Here is a 21664-nt window from a genome sequence, read left to right on the forward strand (position 1 = left end):
ACCTCGAAACAGAAGGTAAAAGAACACCTAATCCAAGTAGTATGGCACCTCAAAACACAGTTTAAACAACATCTAATGCTACGAATACGGCACCTCCAAACAGAGATTATTGAACATCTAATGCTAGAAATATGGTTCTTGAAAACACAGGCCAAAGAACATCTAATGATATACGTATGGCACATCAATGGAGAGGTCAAATAACATCTAATACTAGAAGTATGGTATCTCAAAACAGAAGTGACAAAACATCCAATTCTAGAAGTATGACACATCAAAATTGAGATCAAGGAACATCTAATGTTAGAAGAATGGCACTTCAAAAGAGAGGTCAAAGAACATTTACTGATATACGTATAGCACTTTAAAACAGAGGTTAAAGAACACCTAATGCTATAAGTATGATATCTTAAAACAGAGGTCAGACAACATTCAATGCTACAAGTACGGCACTTTAAAACAGAGGTCAAATAACATCTAATGCTAGAAGTAAGGTATCTAAAAACAGAAGTCAAAGATCATCTATAGCTAGAATTAGGCTGATTCAAAACAGAGGTCAAAGAACCTCTAATGCTAGAATTATAGCACTTAAAACGAGAAGTCAAAGAACACCTAATGTGGTATCTTAAAACAAAAGTCAAAGAACACCTAATGTGGTATCTTAAAACAGATGTCAAAGAACATCCAATTCTAAAAGTAGGGCACTTCCTAGCAGATGTTAAAGAACATCTCATGCTAGAAGTATGGCACTTCAAAACATAGGTCAAAGAACATCTAAGTATATATGTATCGTATCTCTCAACAGAGGTTAAATAACATCCAATGATAGAAGTATGGCACTTAAAAACATATGTTATAGAGCATTTAATGATAAAAGTATTGCACCTCAAAACAGAGAGCAAATAACATTCAATGTTAGAAGTATGGCACTTCAAAAGAGAGGTCAAAGAACATCTAATGATATAAGTGTGGCACCTCAAAACAGTTGTTAATGTTGTGCCTGTCTTTTATTTCTTTGAATATTGGCTTTGTTGAGAGTTTTATTTTTATTTTTTCTGAGGGTCTCTGCATCAACAACCCCCCCCCCCCCCCCACCCCCCACATCAGGTACACGCAGACTCTTGGACAGCCCACAAAAATAAAGTGAATATTTTTGTTATACCTTTCTCCCTCGCATTAGCAGTACTTTCTATCAGTCTGTTGTTAAATATCTGCTTTTTTAGAAAATTCTAACTGGGGGTCAAAATAATAGCCATAAATATCGGACAAAATCTATGATGATAATGAAGTAAAGGAGGAGGAGCAGGAAAAGGATATGGAGGAGTTAATAACGGGAGGAAAAGGAGGAGAAAAATGGGATTACTATAGAAAGCTTCCTGCTGTTTGCTGGATAACCGGAGGACGTCATTGGCAGGATACTGTTCTACTATACTGCCCTGTCTCGGTTCGTTCGTTTCAGAATGCCTTGCTAAAGGAGCGGTGTCATCAATGGAAAAGATGAAAACGTATCCAAATTTTCCAAAAAGGTATCCAAAAGGTATCCGCTTTTCTCTTTAGGAACAAGCTATAAATTTAAAGCTACTATGTACATTTACATTTAGTCAGTAGCTTCCCATCATATGATGGAGATATAGCATCATTCGTCTGGCATTGGCAATCGCTAATTTTTTGTTGATCACGAGGCATAAAAGTGATTTAGTTCTATTTAAATGCTTAGGACTAACAGGCTGATGATGAAATATTTCATAATGAACACTACTTATATCTGTATTGAAATGATTTCGAAGGTAGATAGGAGTTTCCCCTTCTTACTGCAAAATTAATGTAAAACTAAGATATATTGAACTCTAATATTTCAATGGCAACAATTTTGGCTTTCCTGATATACAAATATGATTCAACTTAGCAATACCAAAATAATATCAATTTGACAGTGGAGAAACAGGTAGCCTACACTTGATCATCTTTTTTCTCCTTTTTTTTCATGTTTTCAATACTTTTACTTATTACAATTTAAGATAAATTTATGATTAGGTACGACAGTAGTCGTCCGCGGGTGTGGACGTGTGTTTCAATGCTCTGTATCGAATCTGGCTTTAAACGGAATCATTGTGTATCTCGTTGTTTATACTATGAAAAATCTCTTTGAGGGTGTTTGCTAGTATTGATATTAGTGAAATATAGTGCTAAAAATCAGTGGTTTCCTTGTATGTGAGGTCTGTAGTGAAAGGCCTGACCCAGCATTTTTGTGTTGGGGCGGGGCTACTTGAAAAGTCATTGAAAAACGACTTAATATGCCTTTCTCTAGAAAACGAAAAGTAAAACTTAATCCCGTGAATGATTTCGATCTATTTGTGACTGAAATCGACACGGTACTCCAAGGAAAAGAGGAAAATATAATGGCAGCAGCTTATGAAGAATGTGATGACTTAGGCAATCATGGCATGTGTGGGCACTGTGAGTCCTATGTCGCTGATGGGATACAATGCGACGAATGCCGAAGATGGTACCATGATGAAGAAGCTTTCTCTAATCTAAGGGATGGTACAAGTACGCTTTTAAAAAGCAGGAACATCATTTATAAATGTCCAAGATGTGTCGAGACTGCAAATCCCAATGGTTCATGGGCCAGGCAATCAAGGGATGACATGATGAGACTAAGCATCAACATAGAAGAGATGAAGGTAAATGTACAACAACAGATGTCTGGTTTTATGGATATGATAACTGCTCAATACACTGATATGCGTCAAGAAATTGTTGAGCTGAAAGAGAAACTTATGGAATACGAACAAGAGAATGTGACCAAGACCACATATGCAAGTAAGTTGAAATCAAGAAACACTTTGGTTATAAAATCTACGGAGGAAAATAAGAAGGCTTCAGATATCAAGAAAACTATCATGAAGAAGATAACCACGAATGTCGAACAGGTCAAAACCTCTAAACAAGGCCACTTGGTAGTTAATTTTGCGGATAAAACTGGGTTAGAAAAGGCTAAAAATGACTTAGAAGAGGTCAAGAATGACATTAAGGTAGAAGTAGATAAAAAGGATCTACTTAAACCGAAGATCAAGGTCTGCAATATTGATGAAAATGAAGATGATATAATTGCCAGTATAATGGAGAAGAATGAATGGTTGAATGATATATGTGAAAATGAAGAAGACTTTAAATTGATCAGGAAGTTTAAATCAAGACAAAGCGGTAAATTACACGTCATTATAAAGTGTAGTCCAACTATCAGGAAAGTCTTCCGTAAAAGAGATGATAGAGTATATACCACGCTTGGAGGATGCTGTAAAATCTATGATTCCTACAATGTATTTCAGTGTTATAAATGCCAAGAATTTGGTCATACTGCTGAAAATTGTAGCAAGACTCAGGTATGTGCCAAGTGTAGCCAGGATCATCGAACCACGGATTGTACTGTAAATACGTTAAAGTGTCATAACTGCACAATGAGGAATTACAATGATACGAATCATAAGACATATGACGATAACTGTAAAGTATACAAGGAGGAGCTTACCAGGATAAAAAATAGAACCGATCATGGAGTCTAGCCCATTGGTTAAGTGTGGTCTGATAAATATTCAATCGGTGGGGAATAAAACCATAAAGATTAGAAATCTTATTAACGAAATGGAATTAGATTTATGCTTATTAACGGAAACTTGGTTGCAGGGAAATATTAGTGATAACTCAAAGATTCAGGAGATGACGCCGTGTACTCATGATTTCTACCACGTACCAAGAAAGGACAAAACTGGAGGAGGAGTGGGTGTCTTGTGTCGAAAACTTTCTCTAGGGTTTCTATCATAAATGAAATAGTATTTGAAACGTTTGAATATATCTGTTTAAAACTGACAAGAAACAATAAGGTATTGAATATAATATCATTATATAGACCACCAGCGAGTAATATGACGAAATTCATTGAAGAATTTAGTATTCTTGTGGGTGTGGTGGACGATATTAAAAATACATTAATTGGTGAAGACTTCAACTGTTGGGTAGATGATGAAAATGATAATAAGGCTAAAGAACTCAAGGAAGTATTTGAGATGTTTGATTTAATAAACAGTGTTATGGTATCAACGTCAGTAGGTGGTCATACACTCGACTTGGTCATATGTGGAAAAGACTCAGACCTAATAAAAAACCTTGAAGTGGAACCAGACTTTGAGATCTCAAAAACACATAAACTCGTCACTTTTAATGTTAATATAAATTGCACCAGGGTATTGAAAAAATGGATCACATATAGGGAATGGGAAAATTTTGATGCTGAGAATTTTATTGAAGCTAGTGTAGCGCAAATGTCTTGTGTGAACACACAATGTGAACATATGGTAGATATAGAATGTGTTGGGTGCTATACCAAGAAATACAACGACAATTTTGGAAAAATGTACGATACCATGTGTCCCATAAAGAACAAACAAATAGTGGTACGCGAAAATGTTAGATGGTATAATAGTGAGCTATTAAAGGCAAAAAGACACAGACGTAAGATGGAAGGTAGATGGAAAAGAGCCAAATCCTTACAAGCCAGAAATCTATATAATAAGGCCAGAAATGACTATAACATCCTGTTAGAAAAAACAAAAAGAAAATTCTACAACGGCGAATGTAAAAAAAACCAATAACATGAAGGACTTTCACAAAAATCTTGATGATTTGATGGGATTAAAGAAAAAATATGTCTTGCCTGACAATGTTTGTGCAGAGAGTTTTGCTATATTCTTTAATGAAAAAATTGATAAAATCTATAGAGGTTTCCCCCAAAATCACTTGGAAGGACAGTCAGCTATGCCAGTGAAGGAGGGAAAGAAGTTAATAAAATTTAAGGAAATAAATATGTGCGACTTGTTAAAGGTTATGAGAGAGATGAAGAATACATATTGTGGAAACGACCCTTTCCCAAACAGTTCAATAAGTGAAGCTCCAAACAAGCAAGTTGTATATAATATTTACCTGAACATAATTAACCTAAGTATATCACAATCCTGTTTTCTTAGCTGTGAAAAAACTGCGTTGATCAAACCAATTTACAAAGGGAAAGGTGATGTAAACGAGCTTATTTCATATAGGCCCATTTCAAATTTATCCTACATGTCAAAGTTTATTGAAAAAGTCATAAGTGAGCAATTATGGGCGCATATTGACGAGTTAGAGGAATTTCCGGAAAATCAATCGGCCTACAGAGCTAATCATTCTACAGAAACTACTTTGTGCTCAATAATGAATGATATGATAGGTCTTCTTGATGGGGGAAAGTGTGGAATTTTGATTATGTTAGATCTTAGTGCTGCTTTTGACACTGTTGTGCACGAGTACTTACTTGACGACTTAAAGTCTATTGGAGTGACTGAGGAAGCACTGAAATTTTTGCGAAGTTACTTAGTGAACAGGAAGACTATTGTAGAAGTTTCTGGAAACCGATCCAATGAGAGAATTCTTATGAAGGGTGTACCACAGGGTAGTGTTCTGGGCCCTATCTTGTTTAACATATATACTATCGAGCTATCACACATCTTGAAAAAACAAAAAGTGGGTTTTAAACTATATGCAGATGATACTCAGTTTTACCTCTCAATTTCAACAACACAAGATACAGAGAAGAAAATTGATGAGATAATGACTGAAATAAAAACATGGATGCAGAGGAAAAAGCTCAAATTAAATGATGATAAAACAGAATGTATGTTCTTTGGCACAAAGGTGGCTTTGAAGAATTACCAGTTAATTCAAAGTATAAAAATTGGTGATGCTGATGTTGGGATTGTGCCTGTTGTGAAAAATTTGGGTGTACTGATAGACTGTAATTTGTCAATGAGGGACCAAATTGTGAACACAGTGAAAGTGTGTAACTATCACCTGAGAAACATAGCATTTATTAGAAAATATTTAACAAAAGGCAGCACAAAAATTTTAGTGATGAGTCATGTAATATCAAGGCTTGATTATTGCAATTCTCTGTACTACAAATTGCCCAATACACTACTAAGAAAGCTTCAAAATGTGCAGAACCGGGCGGCTAGACTGATAAAAGGCATTAAACTAAGGGAGATAATAACTCCTGCATTGATCGATCTACATTGGTTACCTGTTAAGGCTAGAATTGAATTTAAAATTTGCTTGTTGACTCACAAAGCACTTACAAGTGATAAGCCTAAATATCTTCGTGATTGCTTGGTCCCCTACCCTGAAGCTACCAGCGCCGCTGTAAGAGTTAGACATGCTGATGACCCACATAGACTATTCGAAATTAGTGTGAATCATGCAATAGGAGGAAGAACGTTCAGTTATGCTGCACCGAGACACTTTAACGACCTTCCACTCGATGTCAAGAATAGCAATAATGTGGCAGCTTTCAAGAAAAACCTGAAGACTTATCTTTTTAGAAAGTGTTATAATAGTGACCTGAAAACGATTAAGCCTGAATACAAATGCTAGCGAAATAACTGATAACGATACAGAGCAAAATATCAACTAGAAAGAAATTATTTTTTCACACACCTAGGCCCGCCTGAACAGACCTTTAGTGTTTGGTGGAAGGCGAGAAATAAACCCCTAAAAGTAAAAAAGTAAAAAGGTATAGAAAGTAATGATTTCCTAATATGAAATAATGAATAAACATAATAAAACCCAAAAAAATACATAGACATTTGAAAATTATACTTTCTTGTTTTTCTCTCTCTCTCTAAATTTTCTGTTTTTAATACTTTCAGTTATTATACAATAGCACCAATTTGTTTGAATGAATAAAAAAGGTTTTCATGTATGTGAATATGAATGAACTTGGCAATGACAAAAAGTAATTAGACAACAGAAAAAAATTCTTGATCTTTCTCACACTTTTCTTTACATATCGTTAATCATCATAGTAATTAAACATAGCAATAATCAATTTATCTTTAGATAAAGAAAATAGGGGTTTTCTAATATATAAATATGAATGAAATTACAAAACAAAAAATATAATAATGAGACTGACGAAAAAGTGAATATAACTGATCATCCTCCCTCTTTCTTACTTTTCTTTATATGAAGTTTGTGCAGAGTGTAGCCTATCATGAAATGATTAGTCTCCCTCCAATCATAACATTTGATATCACCTCCAATCCCTTTAGTTAATAAAAGCGCGTTTGAATATTCCGTGTTGAAGCTATTCCTAACATCTGTTTTTTAGGAAAGGCGATAAGGGAAATGGGATAATATAAATGACAGTGATGTCTTAGCAAGGGTCAGGAATTTGGTTCATTCAAATACCATTGTCAGGATGGATCCGTACAGTACACGACGACAAGGCGAATCTAACTATTGGCTGCTATACTGGTCTTCGCTGACAGAAGATTCAGATGATAAACAAATATCATCCATATTCGCGGAAGCATAAAGTCGATACTCCCTGGTATTGTGATCATTCCTATACGTTAAATCTTCACGCGAATTTGTACTGCAAATTCTACCTAAAAATTTAAATAGGGATCAAAGGGGTTTTCTAATCTGTTCCTCTCTCGCAATAGCAGGATTGATTGCCCATGACCAGCCGACAAGAAAAGTTTTTTTTTTTTTTTTTTGTTTAATAACTTCCTCGCTCGCATTAGCAGTACTTTCCAACAGATAATAATGTGGTAAAGAACGGGAAAAGGATAAGAAATAGTTGATGTTTGGGGAGGAAAGAGAATCGGAAGAAAAGAATTCAACACCAGACCAAAGAAAGCATGTTGCTGTTCAGCTGGATAATCGGGGGACGTCATTTATAGGATACTGTGGTTCTATCCTGACCTGTCTCGGAACCTCACACCGAGAGGTCGTCCTGCCTCGTAAAACACCCTAGATGAATGATCCCATCGGAAAAGATTTCTTAGGGCTTGACCTGAACCAGGACTCGCGGAAACCAAAGTTTCTTTATTTAAGATTACCCAGGACAATACAGACACCATTGCCATTACTGATCAGAAAACCTTTTCCATATCAGCAAACTTTATTATTATATGCAAAGTTTAATAATTTATTTGATAAATCTATAATATTTGATGAACGTTAATAATCATGAATTTAGATGCTCTTAATATCAACTATCATTACAGTTACGTAGGAATTTTGTTGGCCAAGAAGGTGCAAGGAGCCTCGGCTGTCATCAGGCCAAAAATCCTATTCCTAAAGAAGTAAAAACTCCCGAAACATTATCATGTTCATTGTTAAGAATTCTTAAGAGGAAATGTACTCTCTTATTTGAATTAAACACAATTAAGAAAGAGAGAAATAAGTGAAATTGGGCTTAAGATCACAATCTCCATTAATAAGTGCACGTGACTCCGGTCAAACAGTTTCCCTTAGTCCCTAGACTAATTGTAACACCAAATATTGATTATGGATACAAATGTTGATGTTTTGTATAGAGTTTCTTGGAAACACAACTTAATTAAGATTATATTTTGTAAAAGAGAAGTCTTTTAATACTAATATTCCTGCTATAAACATCGGTGGTATTTTCCATTCAACTGAATACATAGTACGATTCTCGTAAACCAAAGAAGCTCTTATTTCTTTACTTCCTAAGTGAAAGCGAAGAGTTTGGAAAGCAAAATTGAAGAAAGGAAGCCGGAATGGAGAAATAGTGTAAGGCTGAAAATAACAAAGAAAAAAAATATCGCAAATAAAATATTTCATTGTAGGATAAAAGGCTTAAGAGCATCAGACTTAAAATCCATCTCTGTCTTTGCGGTAATCACAGGATGTCCTGATTTTCCCTTTTCATTATCTTTATCCTTTTCCTTACTTTTTCATCTCTATCTAAAGTTCTACAGGGAATAATACCTAGCACTCGTCTATCGGTCAAAGGTTTCGTAGAGAGTTTGTTACAGCTGGTGACAATATGTAGGCCTACATTAAAAGTGAGGATTCGCGCAGTGTCGAATTAGACATACGAACGCAAAAACAAAACTATTCAGATGGAAAGGATAATTTAAGGTTATGATATTAGGACTAAACTCTTCGTTAAAAAGCCAGAATTCCGATGAAGCTTAAGTCTTGCCAATCCATTCTTCTCTCTGTATTTGCAAGAGCGCTTTTTAACTCAAAGGACTAGGTCTAGATTCGAGAGTGTTTGGCTTCCCTGTTTTCAATTCTTTTTAAAAGCAGAAAAATGAACCAACGATCTCTTCCAATCACTTTAGACTAAGAGTTGCATCACATATTGATTATGGATACAAATAATGATGTTTTGAATTGTTTTTTTTTTTTTTTTTTTTTTTTTTTGGAAGCAAAACTTAAGATTATAGTTTGCGCCTTATGACAGCCCAGGTCTTGGTACGGGCAATGTTCCCATGGGAAGGAGAAAGGCCGATGTTAACAATTATCCCATAATAAAAATAATTTTAGCACTTATGAATAAAGTTGTATTATAACGAATAAGATGAAATTTATCTATTCATTATGGACAAATATTATAGTTTAAAATTGTCAGAATATGAATTCTTTCCATAGTTGTTAGGTATCTTTAGATTGAATAAAATAGTTTCTATGGGTTGTCAACGCGTTTCTCTGCAGGTTACTCATAGTCTTCATACCTGGTACTTTTATTTATTTTTGGTGATAAAAACGCCGTAAAATAGTTTCCCTTTTCTTTCACAACATTGTGTATATTACTTATCTTCCAGAGAATTAAAATGTCTATGTTAATTAAGTTGATAGAATGCGATACGGCTGATATATTATTATTATTATTATTGTTATTATTATTATTATTATTATTATTAGCTAAGCTACAACCCGAGTTGGTAAAAGCAAGATGCTATAAGCCTCAAGGTTCCAACAGGGAAAAATAGCCCGGTGAGGAAAGGAAATAAATAAACAATATAAGAAGTAATGAACAATTGAAATGCTTCTAATGCTATAAGTAAGGTGCCTAAAATAGAGGTAAAAGAACCTATAATGCTAGAAGTATGGTAACTGAAAATAGAGGACAAATAGCCACTAATGCTGAAGGTAATACATCTCAAAATGAGGTCATGGTACCATTAATGCTATAGATTAAGGGCCTCAAAATGGAGGTCAAAGAATCTCTAATGCAATAATGTGCCGCAAAATAGAGGTAAAAAAAACCCCTAATTCTAAAATTATGTTACCTAAAAATAGAGGTCAAAGAGCCTCTTATGCTAGAAGTAAGACACCTACAAAATAGAGGTCAAAGAACCTCTAATGCTAAAGGTAAGGCAACTCACAATAAAGGTCAAGCCGCTTTTAATGTTGGAAATAGGTCGCCTCAAAATAGAGGTCAAAGAGCCTCTAATGCTAAAAGTATGACACCTCAAAATAGAGGTCAAAGAGCCTTTAATGCTATAAGTGTGGCACTTCAAAATAGCGGTCCAAGAACTGCTAATGCTAAAAGTATGACACCTTAAAATAAAGGTTAAATAGCCTCTAATGCTGTAAGTAAATCACCTCAAAATAGGGGTCGAAGAACCTCTAATGCTAGAAGTATGTACCCTTAAACGAGAGGTCAAAGAGCATCTAATGCTAGAGGTAAGACAACTCAAAACAAAAGTCAATGAACCTCTAATGCTAAAAGCATGGCACCACAATGTAGAGGTCAAAGAGCCTCTAATGTTATTAGTATGGTCCTTCAAAATAGAGGTAAAAAAAGCATCTAATACTAAAGTATAGCACCTCAAAATAGAGGTCAAACAGCCTTTAGTGCTATACGTAAGTCACCTCAAAATAGAGGTCAAAGAGCATCTAATGCTTAGAAGTATGGCAGCCCAAAATAGAGGTCAAAGACCCTCAAATGCAAAATATAAGGTACCTCGAAATAGAGTTCAAAGAACATCTAACGCTAGAAGTATGGCACCTGAAAATAATGGTCAAAGACCCTCTAATGCTACAAGTAGGGTACCTCAATAGAAGTCAAAGAGCCTCTAATGCTAGCGGTAAGGCGCAACAAAATAGAGGTTAAAGAACCTCTAATGTTGTATGTAAGGCGCCTCAAAATATAAGCCAGTGAGGCTTATATCCTTAATGAAGGATATGAGCACAAATAATTCATATATATATATATATATATATATATATATATATATATATATATATATATATAAATATATATATACAGTATATATATATATATAATATATATATATATATATATATATATATATATATATATATATATATATATACCAAACGTTCAGCTGTGCTCAACAAGGCACTAGAAGAATTGGAACACCCAGGCCTACAGGGTTGAGGACTAAGAAGCGCGAAGTAGGAGATGATGAATGTAGATTGTAGAAGTACTCAATTAAAACCTCAATATGGAGACGACTGGTGTAATATATACACATATATATATATATATATATATATATATATATATATATATATATATATATATATATATCTTGTACTCTATTTTGGTTATCATGCCTCCCCAAGTCGTTAACGACGATCCACCGTCTCCTAATATTATGGAGAGCGAAAGGGGAAATAAATAGAGTTGGACGAAAATCCATTTAGTACTAAAATCGAGTTATGGTGCTCATTGGTCGTTGAAATGATAATCATAGAAAAGGTGATTTATTCGATTACGTTCGTATAAATTATATATCTTTTAATGCAGAAACCTGTTCAATAAACCATCTTTTCTATGACTGTCATTCCAACGATCAATGAGTCAGTGTCTCCTTTAGATCAAATGGACCGGAAATAGTTGATAGTCACGTGATCTGTTCGCTGACTCATCATTCTTTACAAAGGAAAGTTAATATTGTTGTGTAGGGATGTGTAATTCTTTAATAGAGATTGGTGGTCTTATGCCAACCCAGGCTCTTAGTACAGGTGGTGTTCACGTGTAGAGGAGAAAGAGCGATGTTAACAGTTATCCCATAACAAAAATATTTGAGTAATTATGAATAACGTTTTATTACGACTTGGAGAGCAAAAAGGAATTATCTTATTATGTAAGAAATTTTTTAGTTTTCATTTGTTACAATATTAAAAGTTCCATAGTTTTGAGCAATATTTGAATCAAATGGAATAACTTTTAAGTAGTCGGCGTGTTACCCCGGCACCGGTTTAGGAAATAGTCTCCATTTTCCTGCACTTCGTAGTCTATTATATCACTTATCCTCAAGAGAATACGATCATCGGGATTACTTATTATTGAGAGAACTTTAGTCATAATTATGAGAGTAATGAGAAAAGTTAAATGAATTATGAGTAGAGCATTGTTGAGAGAAGCACAGCTATTCTGATTATTCTTTAGTAGGTTGGTATTGTCTGCAATTCTTAATCTAATGAGTAATCTCTCTCTCTCTCTCTCTCTCTCTCTCTCTCTCTCTCTCTCTCTCTCTCTCTCTAAACGTAACTGTTGCTTTGGTGAAAAAGTTTGGAAAAGTTTTCTCGAGTTAAATATCCCTTAATGTTATGGATGGTTCTCCAGATGGAATTGACAGGAAGTCAACGCTTTCCGCAGAGGCTTTCGTTATAACAGGAAACTTAAAACATACATTTAAATACCGAGACAAAATCAGATTTTGTCCTGTGTGATATTTTCCAGTCACATTTTTAGCAATGTTATATGAGGGAGTAGTCTCAGGTACAAAGATCAGTGGAGATTGTGTTCTTAGATTCGGTTAAAATGTTCATCTTATGTTGTGTTCGCGATGTTGTATTGTAGACAATATGAAGATGTACTGTAAAGTGACAGAGCCTACGAGAGCATTGCAAATAAGGAATATCTATATATTGTTTGCTATTTCTATGTATGCAAACGTAAAGATTTAGAGTAATGATGAAACTGACATACAAACAAATCTTTCACCAGTGAAAAAAAGTTACTTTGAATAGCACTTCAACTCAAGATATTAGGACTTGAATCATGACGTTAAAAGTTTATCCATATTATTCAGGTGAAGCTCAAGTCATGCCAATGCTTCCATTTTATTCCACACTTCTTGTTTTTTCTTTTTTTCTATATACAAACAAAAAAGCTCAAAATCTAACTGGATAATATCACACAGGACACAATCTGATTAGATGAGAGCTGACTGAAAAATATCTCACGGGAAAAAATCACTTAGTACAAAATCTGACGGGACAAAAACTCACGGAACAAAATCATATACGACAAAATCACATTAGACAAAATCTGACTAGACAAAATCCCATAGAACAGAATCGGACTGGACAAAAAATCACATAGGACAGAATCTGATAACACAAAATCTCACGGGACAAACTCTTGACTGAAAAAAATTTCACGGGACAAAATCATATATATATAAGACAAAATCTCACGAGACAAAATCACATAGGACAGAATCTGACAGTACAATATCACATAGGAAAAATATGACTGGACAAACTCTCACGGGACAAAATCTGACTGAAAAATTTCACATATATACATATATATATACTCAAACATCAGACACGAGTCTTAATAATTATGAGATAAGGGCTTGATATATTCCAAGTAAGCAATGCTAACACATTTCCAAAACCACAATAAGAAAATCAAACACAGAAGAATAAAACCGTTCCCTTCACATATCTTCTCCACTCTCCTTGACAGTTCTATCGGAAAAGAAAATCATTTCCTCTGAGGTAATTCATTTATCTCTAAAGTAAAGAAAGAATGCATTGGGAAGGAGAAGGATCCTTCCCAAAATAACACAGAACAAAATCTCACAGGACAAAATCCCATGGGACAAAATATGACTGGACAAAATCTCTCGGGACAAAATCTGTCAACACAAAATCTCATGGGACAAAATCACTTAGGACAAGATCTGACTGGACAAAATCTCTGGGGACAAAACTGAACAGGACAAGATCTTCCATTTACATGATTTATTCATTTCAGTTATTTCGTCTATTTTTGACAACTGCTCCAGGATGAACAATTCTGTCATTTGTTTTTGTTCACTTTGTTTATGGACTTTTACATCAACGCCAAGTGGTTCATTGATATGTACTTTTTAGTCTTTCTTATAAATAAAACAGAACTTCAAATTATTGTTTACTTTATTGTAGTCTACTGTGGGAATTTGTCCTGGATTCACTGAGAGATTTAATTCAATTCCAGTAAGGAACAAAAGCTTCCCTGTCCCGGTCTAACTTTCAATGCATCTTCAAATGTGCCTTTGATTATAGACGTCCACAAACTAGATAAAAAGATCCCGAATTTAGCTTTTTTGTGGAGGATACGATTAAAAATTATTGTGAATCCTAAAGGATATATAAATAAAAAAAAACATTTGAATGAGTGAAAATGCCAAGATTCTTAGTATTAGTATAAAGATATTGATAATATTCCGAGATAAATGTCCCAAGGTCTTGGGAAAAAAAATCAGACATCAATCACTGGTAAAGGAAAGTGTTTATGATCAAACAAAACTACGTAAAGGCTAAAAAACAATGAAATCTTAATAGAAAGCCTCGGCCACTGTGCAGTATCAGTATTTACATAGGGTTACCAATCGATTTTCAACCCTTTGGTAATTTGTCGATGAGGCAAATGCTAAGTCGAACTTACATCCCTGTCTCCACCATGTGCTCTGAATGCATATTTATCCTTTGCATCATGCAGGGTTCTTAGGTCATGACTTGTGGCCCAGGTCTTGACTGCCTCACCATCACTGTTTGTGAGGCTGAGCCCTCAAGTGGTGCTGTAGCTATTAAAGTTACCATTAACAAGATGTACCTTGTTTCCTAGTTGGTGAGTTTGCAACCATGTGAAGTTTGTTGTTGGTTTGTACATACGCGTGATGGTAATGTGTTCAGTGTCCACCAGGAGGATTTCCAGCGAGCCAACTCTCGGGTGAATGTAACGACCAAGGACTGGGTAATAAATGTCCAGAATTCATTAAAAAATTATAATTATAATTGGGTCTTTTACAGATATTTCATATCAGATTTATTAATGTAACAAAAGCTGAAGCCACCAGGATTAATTGAGGGGGAAGCAAATTGTGCGAATGATTCGATAGTCTTAGGAAATTGGAATAGAAAACTGTTTTAGTCTTCTTTGCTGACATAATTATAGGAATAGTAAATACTAGTAATCATGAGCGCAAAATTCTTCAATCTGATAGAAAATTTATAGATATTTTGTCCGACTACAATAGACTCTCTCCTGTTAATTCATTACATATAAACTAAACTCTGAAATGGAGCTTTGAAGCTTGTGTTCCAGTCATTCTTCGAAATATGACACACTATTCCACCTACCGGGCCTGTAGTTTGTTTAGTGACTACAGGCTATAGGCTACAGAGGGATGTCAGAGCCGTTTTGGGTAGGGGGCTAAAGTTTGATAAGGCACTAACACCCTTAGATGTGATTTCATGGGATCTGTCTGCAGATTACAGAAACAACAAAATCGTGTTTTAGGACGATTTTATGTGACCATTTACAATTGGAACAAAATGACTCTCATGAAACACGGGTTGGCCTACTAATTGATGAATTTACCAATCATGCCAACGATTTTTAATCTTTGCTATAAACTCAATCCAATGTCGATCACGTTAGGGCTATTAGTTTTATAAACCTACTATACTTATACTTACGATTTATTAATATACTGTGTCGATCATTTGGTTATCACTTCCAATTTTATCTTTGAATTTTCAACGGCTTTTATATTTCTCTTTTCGTCTTATTTCTGGTTAATATAAAATATTTATCTATTTTTTCTTATTTATAATCATGCTATTTGTCATTGCCTTTAAACTATAATGATATGGTATGAAGATGAAAATCTCACAAACAGAAAATTACTCCATTGACTTGATAACACTGTATTATTCATAAAGAACATATATACTGTATATATATATATTATATATATATATATATATATATATATATATATATATATATATATATATATTTATATTTATATATATATATATGTATATATATATATAAATTATATATATATATATATATATATATATTATATATATATATATATATATTGTAAGGGGAATAAGATAAAAATAGGACTTGTCAGAGGAGATAACATACAAAAGGTGATTGTAGTAATTATCTTCCAACTTGAAGGATAAAGAAAAGTTGAATATAGACGGTTGTAGAAGGTCTAGTAATAATAGAAAATGTTTAATGGAGTGTTGGTTGCAGCAAAGAAAGTGTAATAGTTGAAAAAAAACAAGTGTAAACTAAAGTCGTTAGTCTGTGTGGTTTAAAACAGGCTACACAAAAACTAAAATTCAAATAAAAATAATTTATTCACAAGAAAACAAAATTAATGAAGCAGATGAACTGGATAATATGAATAGGTCAAAAAGAGAAGAATTGCTGATAAGAAATACTATGTCGGTTCTCTCCATTTACACAACTGATTATGATGTGCTCTTATTTCATTGAGGCTAATTCCATCCTCATGCTCACATTAGTCTAACAAATAACAAACACATTTGACCAAAGTTTCTTTGCAACATATAATAGATATTTGAGTTTCTCTCTAATAGTGAAAGCAGGGTTAAAAATGATCAAAATAAAAGAAAATTTCAGGGGAAAATGCAAAGATGATGTTTGTGGCCTTTGCAAAGGAAATAATAGAGAACATTTTGGAGAGTAAAGAGAACGAGATGTTGCCTCAGATGCAAGACTGAGTGGACATAGAGTTGGTGCAATGAATACTGAAGACAGCATTGATTACGAAATAAAAAAGTTTAAAACACACAATTGGTTGATATAACTATGATTATCTCATGTGATTTCAGAGTAAAATGGGATGAAATTAATATTATTAAGACTTTCTTCAAAACAACAAGAATCTTTGTTAATGCTCAAAGGGAAAAATAATGTTCGTAATCATTGAATTCTTAGAACAAGGTCCCCCAGACTTTTATTGCACAATAAAAGTCTTTAAAAGCAATGATCGTAAGAATGATTGGTGGTTTACATCAATATTAAAAGCTGTACAATCATAATCGCCGTTCGTGCTGGAATAATCAACCGTGTGTAAAAATTACGATGGCAGCCCGTATTTAACAGTGTGTGTGAGTGTGTGTGTGTGTAGACTGCCTTACCTTGTGTAAGGAACGGGCTCCTGCAGTTGGGCAGCCCGTAAATTCTAAAAGGTTTCACGCTCACTACTGATCAAAATAAGTTTACAATATCTTAATATTTCAAATTATTATGTGAAATTTTCATTATTTAACTTCCAAATTTAAAATTCTCTTTTCAATTTGGAGTGAATGATACATTTAACAAATTAATACATATTTTCTTGAAGATTTAATCATTTTTCTGATTGTAGATAACTAATATAAGAATTTTCCGTCCTAAAATGTCTGTTGAGGACGATAAAGAAAACTGAAGAAATCAATGGGTTATTTTCTTTGTGTGCAAAAGTTGCAAGTCTGAGTGAGGTGAGGAGCAACAAGAAATGAGCAGAGGAAATTCCAAGTGTTGTTTCAGACATGTATCGACACTTAGGTACTTTAAATGCCCTAATGAAAGAATTAAATTAGTAAGATCAAATCCAGAGATGAGGAAATAAAGAGGGTCAAGGAAGAGTGCCACAATCATAAACAAAGGGTTCCCAAAATATTGGTCACAACCATTTAAGATCACAGAAAGATTTTTGGAGTCGCAAGAAGACAAAGTGATTGTTGTATATTATTTTATTCATCATTTTTTACAAGTCATTTGCGTAAACATAAATATAACAGATATATTGCCTCAAAGAAAAAACTATAATCTGTTCTTTCGGTTATAAGAATGTAGTCAAAATACAAAACAATCTGAAAGTACATTTGGTTAGTAGAACATTTTTTTTTATTTCAATATAATCAAATTTATCTCGACCTGGGAAAAATTTTTTAATCTTTCCTATAGTGCTCCCAAACGAAAGTGGCAGTCGAATGACAGTTCTTCTTAATATGTCGTATATATTTCAAATAATTTCGTACCTTCACGACCTCTCGGTGAGGATACAAGAAAACAATTTGCCTAGCTTGACATTTGCGTATTAACTGATTTAGCGTGTCCAACTAATCCTGTTCTTCTCTGGGAATGGGTGACCTCTAAATCTTAATCTTTTGATTATTTCTGGGTTTTTTCTACCTACAGAGTTTTTCAGTACACTGGAATTTTTTGTAATCCTTTTAAACACATACACACAAACACATACATTATATATATATATATATATATATATATATATATATATATATGCATATGTATATATATATATACATATATATATATATATGTGTATATATATATATATATATATATATATATATATATATATATATATATATATAATGTATATGTATATACACACACCCATATATATATATATATATATATATATATATACATATATTTATATATACACATACATATGTGATATATATATATATATATATATATATATATATATATATATATTATCGTATATCATATTCACTCAGATAAAGATGAAAATTAATAAAGACACGTGCGCCTTGTTTTTAAATGCATTAGAGACTTTTAATCTATTCCAATTTCTTTTCCATTGGCCACCTGGGAAAAATAGCCGAAAAGGGAACTATATCCGGGATAATGACCGACGGAACTGCCCCACCTTTAAGACCTGAATCCATCATCTGCTTTTGGGCTTCTCCAGATAAAATGACCGAAATATTTAAGATTCGATGCGAAAAAATAAGCTCTCAGCTGCCACTTTCGTTTGGGAGCACAGTAGAGTTCCTTGAAAGATTAAGATATCATACTTAACTATTATTATATTATGTATTTGGCCGAAATTTTTGTTTTTGATCTAATATTTCAAATCGGGTTACCAATCGTGATAGTACTAAATCGTTTACCCGTTGTTGAATGTGATAATTCCTGAGGTTTTTTTTTTTTTTTATGCACAAAATTAATCGCTGTTTAAACCAAAAAGTGATGAAAAAAGAAACTTCCTCAATAAATCAAGAGACAGAATTAGAAAAGGACAAAAGTGTACTTTGAGGACAGCATCAGTGTGACATGGGAAGGAGACTTGTCAGACCAAGCAGCAATGGTCAAATTATTAATGACGTCATCATCCTCAATGTGTTATCATAATATGTTTGGGGGTGTTGGCTGACGAGAGCCTAAAGACACTAACAGGGAAAGACATGTGCTATGTGAACACCATTTCTCATTTACAAATAAACCAGTAGATTTTTAGGATGTAAGTAAATGGAGTTAGGAGGACAAAAACAAGTGATATAAAAACGATGCTGTCAAACCTCAAACGACATCCTATAAGATTTCTTATTAAAAAAGGTAAAAAACAATGGAGGAAGAGCTTACTGACAATGTGTCGAGCTATTCATGGTGAAAAGATGGCCCTGAACTTGAATCCAAATTCCCGTCAGACAATAGGCCTACGGTTGGTAGGCGAATTACTGACATTACAAGAGACATACCGACTAAGTTGATAAGGAGAAAGTGAAGATTGTAAATTATGTTCTATAATTAGATCAATCAACCAACATTCCTAGTTCTTCTCAATTACTTGCGTTTATAAGATAGAGTTCCAAAGGAAAACTGAAAGAAGGTCTATTGTTTTGATTGCACTAGAAACAAAGATTAAAAAAAGAAAATCAGACAATGGCAAGGTTAGGTAAAATTTGGAAACCAAATCGCATAAAATTACATATAAAAATCAGGCTATAAATCAATTGGAGCCTTTGTAGTTTATGGGGACAGGCCTTGGAATGCCAAAAACAAATCTTTGAATTCTTAGAATAAGGTCTCAAACACCTAATGCACACCTTCGTCAGCAGCAATGATCGTAATAATGTTGGTTTACACCAAAAATAAAACAACCACACAATTCAAGACCGGAATAACCCTACTCGTTTCACAATCACTACAGTTCGAAATAAGTTTACAATATCTTAATATTTGAAATTATTATGTGAAATTTTTATTATTTAAATCTCAAATTTCAAATTCAATTCCTAAATTGGATTAAATGATACATTTAACAAATTAATTCGTATTTTCTTGAAAATTTAAACTATTCTTATAAAAATCTTTCGTCTTAAATTCTCAGTCGAGGACGATAAAGAAAATAAAAGAAATCGATGGGTTATTTTGGTTGTGAGCAAACGTTGCAAGTCGGAATGAGGTGAGGAGCAACGAAGAATAGCAGAGGAAATCCCAAGTGCTGTTTCAGACATGTATCGACACTTACTGTAGACACTTAATTGGACACTTGAAATACAATAGTGAATGAATAAAATCAGTTAGGTCAAAGCCAAAAGTGAGGAAATAGAGTCAAGGGAGAGGATATAAAGAGAGTCAAGGAAGAGGAAATAAAGAGTGCCAAGGAGGAGGAAATAAAGAGAGCCAAGGAGGAGGAAATAAAGAGAGCCGAGTAGGAGAAAATAAAGAGAGCCGAGGAAAAGGAAATAAAGAGAGCCAAGGAAGAGGAAATGAAGAGAGCCAAGAAGGAGGCAATAAAAAGCCAAGGAAGAGGAAATAAAGAGAGCCAAGGAAGAGGAAATAAAGAGAGCCAGGGAAAAGGAAATAGAGAGCCAAGAAGAAGAAATAAAGAGACCCAAGGAAGAGGAAATAAAGAGCAGAGGAAGAGGAAATAAAGAGAGCCAAGGAAAAGGAAATAAAGAGAGCCAAGGAAAAGGAAACAAAGAGAGCAAGGTAAAGGAAATAAAGAGAGCCAGGGAAGATGGATATAAAGAGAGCTGAGGAAGAGGAAATAAAGAGAGCCAAGGAAGAGGAAATAAAGAGTAAACGAAGAGGAAATAAAACGAGCCAAGTAAGAGGAAATAAAGAGAGCCAAGGAAGAGTAAATAAAGAGAGCCAAGGAAAAGGAAATAAAGAGCCGAGAAAGAGGAAATAAAGAGAGCTAAGGAAGAGGAAATAAGGAGCAGAGGAAGAGGAAATAAAGAGAGCCAAGGAAAAGGAAAAAAAAAGAGCCAAGAAAAAGGAAAAAAAGAGAGCAAGGTAAAGGAAATAAAGAGAGCCAAGGAAGATGGATATAAAGAGAGCCGAGGAAGAGGAAATAGAGAGAACCGAGGAAGAGGAAATAAAGAGAGCCGAGGAAGAGGAAATAGAGATAACCGAGGAAGAGGAAATAGAGATAACCGAGGAAGAGGAAATAGAGAGAGCCAAGGAAGAGGAAATACAGAGAGCCAGGGAAGAGGAAATAGAGAGCCAAGAAGAAGAAATAAAGAGAGCCAAGGAAGAGGAAATAAAGAGCAGAGGAAGAGGAAATAAAGAGAGCCAAGGAAAAGGAAATAAAGAGAGCCAAGGAAAAGGAAACAAAGAGAGCAAGGTAAAGGAAATAAAGAGAACCAAGGAAGATGGATATAAAGAGAGCCGAGGAAGAGAAAATAAAGTCATCGAAGAGGAAATAAAACGAGCCAAGTAAGAGGAAATAAAGAGAACCAAGGAAGAGGAAATAAAGAGAGCCAAGGAAGAGGAAATAAAGAGAGCCAAGGAAGAGGAAATAAAGAGAGCCAAGGAAAAGGAAAAAAAGAGAGCCAAGGAAAAGGAAACAAAGAGAGCAAGGTAAAGGAAATAAAGAGAGCCAAGGAAGATGGATATAAAGAGAGCCGAGGAAGAGGAAATAGAGAGAACCGAGGAAGAGGAAATAACGAGAGCTGAGGAAGAGGAAAT

General features: G+C 34.1%; 1 protein-coding gene across 1 annotated transcript; it reads left to right on the forward strand.

Annotated features, from left to right (window-relative positions):
* Nucleotides 1–21017: 21017 nt before the first annotated feature.
* Nucleotides 21018–21416, forward strand: LOC137636824 (uncharacterized). The gene has a single exon (XM_068369180.1). The coding sequence runs from the start codon at nucleotides 21018–21020 to the stop codon at nucleotides 21414–21416; it is 399 nt and encodes a 132-aa protein (XP_068225281.1).
* Nucleotides 21417–21664: the final 248 nt, after the last annotated feature.

The sequence above is a fragment of the Palaemon carinicauda genome, unplaced genomic scaffold (genome assembly GCF_036898095.1).
Source record: "Palaemon carinicauda isolate YSFRI2023 unplaced genomic scaffold, ASM3689809v2 scaffold40, whole genome shotgun sequence".
NCBI classification, from domain to species: domain Eukaryota; kingdom Metazoa; phylum Arthropoda; class Malacostraca; order Decapoda; family Palaemonidae; genus Palaemon; species Palaemon carinicauda.

Coding starts and splice junctions, on each gene's coding strand:
- LOC137636824 (XM_068369180.1), top strand. CDS start 21,018: ATGGATATAAAGAGAGCCGAGGAAGAGGAAATAGAGAGAACCGAGGAA.